The sequence below is a fragment of the Gekko japonicus genome, unplaced genomic scaffold, assembly GCF_001447785.1.
Source record: "Gekko japonicus isolate JY-2015 unplaced genomic scaffold, Gekko_japonicus_V1.1 scaffold13, whole genome shotgun sequence".
NCBI lineage: Eukaryota > Metazoa > Chordata > Lepidosauria > Squamata > Gekkonidae > Gekko > Gekko japonicus.
Genome location: NW_015172553.1, coordinates 733,500 through 738,641, shown reverse-complemented (window position 1 = coordinate 738,641; position 5,142 = coordinate 733,500). Strand labels below are relative to the sequence as shown.

The 5,142-nt window shown below is 42.3% G+C and overlaps 1 protein-coding gene across 1 annotated transcript in view; it reads left to right on the top strand.

The window, feature by feature from the left end:
• SLC23A2 (solute carrier family 23 (ascorbic acid transporter), member 2) overlaps window positions 1–4,711 on the top strand; it is a 60,645-nt gene extending 55,934 nt beyond the window's left edge. Inside the window, exons 13-15 of the mRNA XM_015421112.1 lie at window positions 675–812; window positions 2,519–2,614; window positions 3,343–4,711. Coding sequence (XP_015276598.1) covers window positions 675–812; window positions 2,519–2,614; window positions 3,343–3,563 — 455 coding nt within the window. The 3' untranslated portion in view covers window positions 3,564–4,711. The remainder of the gene's footprint in view (window positions 1–674; window positions 813–2,518; window positions 2,615–3,342) is intronic.
• Window positions 4,712–5,142: the final 431 nt, after the last annotated feature.

The following is a 5,142-nucleotide window of genomic DNA, read 5'->3' as shown; positions in this document are numbered from 1 at the left end:
GTAAAATCACAGTTAGAAGAGACTGCAGACAGTTGAGGACAGTTACAGAAATCAGCTATTCAAGACTCCTGAATAGACATTTTTCAAAAAAGCCAGCATGGCAATTGCGTTAATGAATGTTTATGGGGAGATAGTAAAGGACATTTCTAGGAGCCATTTCGTTGTGTGCCTCCCTCATGAACCTGAAGAAATGTCCACCACATCACCACTCCCTCACACCAATTCCTCCCCACACCTGTCACCTCTTACTGCCTCCAAGAAAGCTCCTGGCAAACATCGCGCCAGATACACCAACGCTACAAGGAGGAGGCAATTTAGGAATGCGGCAAATACATTTGCATATAGTACTCCTGCGGAGCACTGAGCTGCGCAGGCCAAGTACCAGTGAGATCACCCTGATGTGCTCAGAACAACAGTTTCCATATGTGCAAAACAATCCAGGAACACAAGTAGAGAGGCCATTACTTTTGTGGAAGGTGGCAGGAGTTGACTTAACAGACGACTGCTTCTTAAATGGACAGTTCTATGTGGCCTGCTCTAGAGTGAGCTCACCAAGCAGCCTGGTGATTGTAGCATCTGAGGGCAGAACCACCAATGTGGCCTACAGAGAGGGGGAAAAGTACGTATGTCTCACTTCATTTTTACACTACAATCTTCTCCATTTCCTTGTTTAGGAATGATTACCGCTGTAGGGCTGTCTAACCTCCAGTTTATAGATTTGAATTCTTCTCGGAACCTGTTTGTGCTTGGCTTTTCTATCTTCTTCGGATTGGTCCTTCCGAGTTACCTCCGACAAAACCCATTGGTTACAGGTACAAAGTTTGTTCCTTTTCTTTCTTTTTGTGCTGTGTATATTAAAGACTTCTGCTCAAACAGTGACCAGAATTTTTTTAAAAAAATTCTGAAATGTGTGTTCACACAAACCTTGAGCCATTATGTATGCTACAATGAAGATGTCTGTCTTCTGCCAGTTAGGACTGCTTTTATTAATCAGAAGAAGTTTTAACTGCCTGTTAAAGTTTGGCTTCTAGTTCTTGGGGTTCCTGAAGCTATGTTAAGTGCTGACCAGAGGAGAATGCTGGCTCACGGTCCATTTGTGCTTTATTTAATTAAAAATACCTTTGTAAGCCTGGATGTTTCACAATACTGATGGTGCTTGAACTGTTTTTATTTCTCAAGCTATCTCAGGTCTAGTGAAAATTTACAGTCTTAATTGCAAAAACACTTTCATCTACAAGAAAATTAGCCCACATCTTGTAATTTTAAAAAGTGAACTGGATGGCTAAAATAAGATAGCTAAGATTACAAAAAGAAGCTGAGTCACCTCTATTTCTGATTATATATCTGGATTAGGGTCTGTATGAGTTTAGATCATGTACAAGATGGCTTTTGTCACAGGTTGTGTCCTGTTGCAATCCTGTTGTTTGAGTGTGGTGGGTTAGAAACACTTGTCATGAAACCACTCCAATTGGCCCAGTATTCAAGGGCAGGTTAGAGCTGTTGGACAACTGACCAGGGACCTGTCACTCTAGTCCAGTTGACTCTCCCAGCTTTTCAGATGAGGAAATCAGACACCTTTGCCCTTCTGTACACTATGTCCATGTGCCTTAGATCTTATACTGGGAGAAAGGTGCCACAGAAATCTTTGTGTATGATGGCATATAGGCTTATGCATGCATTTGTCATGGCAGGGCCAGGGAGCGTGGGTTAAACAAGTCAAGTCCAAAGCCAGTCCGATTTTCAGCCAAGTAGTTCAAGCAGCACAGGTTAAACAAGTCAAAAACAGTTCACAAAGCCAGCGTCAAACATACCATACGTCATAGTCCATAAATCAAACGAAGCCAGAGTATCGCAGAGCCGAATTCAGGGTCAAACAATGCGAGTGTCAAGGAGCCGAAGTTCAGAAGCCGAGTAGCAAACCATCAAGGTTTCAAGGAGTCCGGAGCAGGATTGCACAGAGCGTCTGGTCCTGTCAACTGAAGTTGCCAGTACGAATTGCTGCAAGCAGCAGGTTTGTTGATATAGCGTGCTGGCTCATTAACTTGTTATCTCTTGCTGAGCAAGGTCATGCTGCTGTTAAAACTCAGGGCTGAATGAGCGTCTTCCACGCATGTGTGTTGCGTCTCTCATTCAGCTCCTGTCTTCTTTGACTCCTGAGCCGGTTCACAGGTGGAGTCGGGTGGTGAATTGTTTGAGTTAAGCAGAGCCTGATCCGGCGCAGGTGTCTCTTGGGAGGCTCTATCCTCCTCAAGACTTATAGTGTCTTCTGTTAAAGGAGCCAGTTCCTGGCTGTAAGGCTCTGCTTCTGTGGTTCCATCAGGGGCTTGTGGTGCCAAGTCCACATGTTCCTGGCTGTCAGGTGCTACATCAGGGGCAGGCATGACAGCATTAAGTGAACAACTGCTCAGGTATCTATGCTGGCTACTTCTCTGATGTTAGCTTTTCAGATAACATGTATAAATACGATTGTTCCTAGGATTCTGTAGTCATGTCTTTTCTTTCTGCTTTGTTCATGTAGGAATAGCCAGCATTGATCAAGTACTTAATGTTCTTCTTACTACAGCCATGTTTGTTGGGGGCTGTGTAGCATTCATTTTGGATAACACGATTCCAGGTTAGTCATGCAATATGCCTCTTCCCAACTCCTCTTTTCTGTGTGCCTCAAATATATTTTTATGCTTGGCAGGAAATCCAAATCTCTTCTTGCCTCCCCCAACCCAAAACATAAAATACGTTAATGGTCCAGGAAGCTCTTTTACACAACTTCACTGAAATGAATGGGAATAGGGTACCCTTGAGCGGCTTCTGTTCATTTCATTGGGTTGGCACCCTAGAATCTCTCAGTAGATTGTGCCCTCCCTTTTCCTGCCTCTAATCGAGCCAAACAGCTCTCCTGCTTGGGTGCTTGCCTTCTAGAAAGGCTGCTCTTGCTTGAAGATGAGGCAAATGTGCCTGAAACCTACTTCCCTTGAAAAAATTAAAATGTTTCACACTTTGCATAAAGAATACAAACCTTCCACCCGGTTAAATGGGCCTTACTCCTCAATTTATCTTCATGGTTGTAGCTCTAGAAAGCAGCGTATGGAAGGGCCATTTCATAAGCTAAAGCCAGCATTTCATGGTTCGTTCCTTTTCCTTTCCTCACAAAGCACAGAAAGGCAAATGATGGAGCCACCAAATCAAGGAGGGCTTTGAGTAGCCTGTTCAGGTTATGCTGGTAGACATATGCTTGACCCTAAGTGGACAAGCCAGTTGCTTTCCTTGTACAGAGAAGTTAGCTTTTTATGTCTCTCAAGTATAATTCTAGAAGCTGTTCTTTTCTTCCTTCCTTCCAAAATTCAGGAAGCCCTGAGGAAAGAGGAATCCGAAAGTGGAAAAAAGGAACAGGCAAAGGCAGCAAATCTGTCGATGGAATGGAAACCTACGACTTGCCTTTTGGCATGGAAGTGATCAAGAAATACAAATGTTTCCGTTTCTTGCCCATCAGTCCCACCTTCATTGGCTACACATGGAAAGGTTTCAGGAAAGGAACCCAGGAAGAGGACTCGGAGGCTACTGTATAGCCCCTGCTGAAAATGTCTCCCTTCCATTTTTGCTATAGTAACAGACAGATTGGCAGTTACTTGCTGATTTTTATTTTATTTTGTATATCTGCGTTTTAAATTCTGGAACCAGAGCCGAGACAGATTCTAAAAATAGCTTTCCTATTGTGGGCGGTGATAGCTATCTATAATGTCTCTCTTTAGTTAACACGATGCTTGGTTTTGTTTTTAAAACTTTGTTAAAATAGCTTGCCTTAATTTTGGCACAGCTGCTCTTCTACTGGGAACTGTAAATCCAGCTCCAAAACTGGTGAATAGCATTTCCATAAATGCCGCACTGAGATATTGCTTTATCTTTTCCATTTGCACCAGATACATTCCATTTCTTTATCCCTCACGAGCATGCAGTCAGTTTTTTATACTCTGGCAAATTATAGCAGAGCGTATTGTAGTGGGCAGTACTTTTAAAGTTTTTCCAGCAATAGGCATGGAATTGCTGTACTGACAACTGGTGCCCTTTAGCACATGGTTTCTTTGCATAAGAGCAATATCCTGGAGCTCTTTGCCAGACTGACTATTTCTTAGCACAGCAATTGCTGAATATAGCTCCTTGTCTTGAGCTGTCATTCAGTTGCCACATCCCTTATCTGACAGTAGAAACACCCAAGCACTTCATGTATACTGGCAACCCAGGCCTTATATAACACAATAGCTATTAAGCACCTCGAGTCACTAGTTCTCAATAGAATAATGCAGATAGAATGTTCATCTTGTGTCCAGATTTTTTTGCTAATTTGTTTTTAGACTGTTGGAGGCTAAACAGTTTTGCCAGTCTCAAAAGCAGCCTACAGTTGACATTGTCTTTTTTGTGTTTCTTCTTTTCTGAGCTGAACTGAACACAGGACCCTTTTGAATAACAGATGAGACGTTATGTATGGCATCTCTGCCCACTGGGTGGTTTAACGGGTATTGGGGGCCCGCTGCGGGTGCCATTTGATTTTATTTTCCTGTACTAGTCTTGGCTCTGATATTACATGGCTGTTAATGCTCATCATGCATTCATAATTATAAACAAGTTATTCCAGTTTAATGTTCTTAATATTGCAAGTTAGTTTTTAGACATCAATGTTTTGTCTGTATGTGTGGCTTCTCTCTCCCCCCCCCCCCAATTGTGGCCCAAAAAGCATTTTTTTTTTAAGCTGTGGAAAGATTTGTCAGGGAGGCATTAGGGTAAGTGTTAACTCAAGGCCAGTATGCTCTGAGGTGCTTGCTTTGTTGTATATTTTGTTTTCGAAGCAAATACTGTAAATTTTGGTCAGTTTCTCAAACTTAGCTACTAAAAAAGAGCAAAACAGCCTTTATTTTATCTCTGGGTTGGGGAAAGGCAGCAAAGAGCCTCGATGTATCAGTATTGAAAGGTGCAGAATGGAAATGAAGCAGTCAATGGTTTGTATGTCAGCATGTTCCCTACCATTTCTGCAGCAATTTTTGTTTTGTTTGGATCCAGATTAGTTCCACATTCTGATCTCTCTTCAACTAACTTTCAGTAGTATGCTGTCTTGGAATCAAATGACAATAAGCCCAGCAAAAAAGGTTAAAT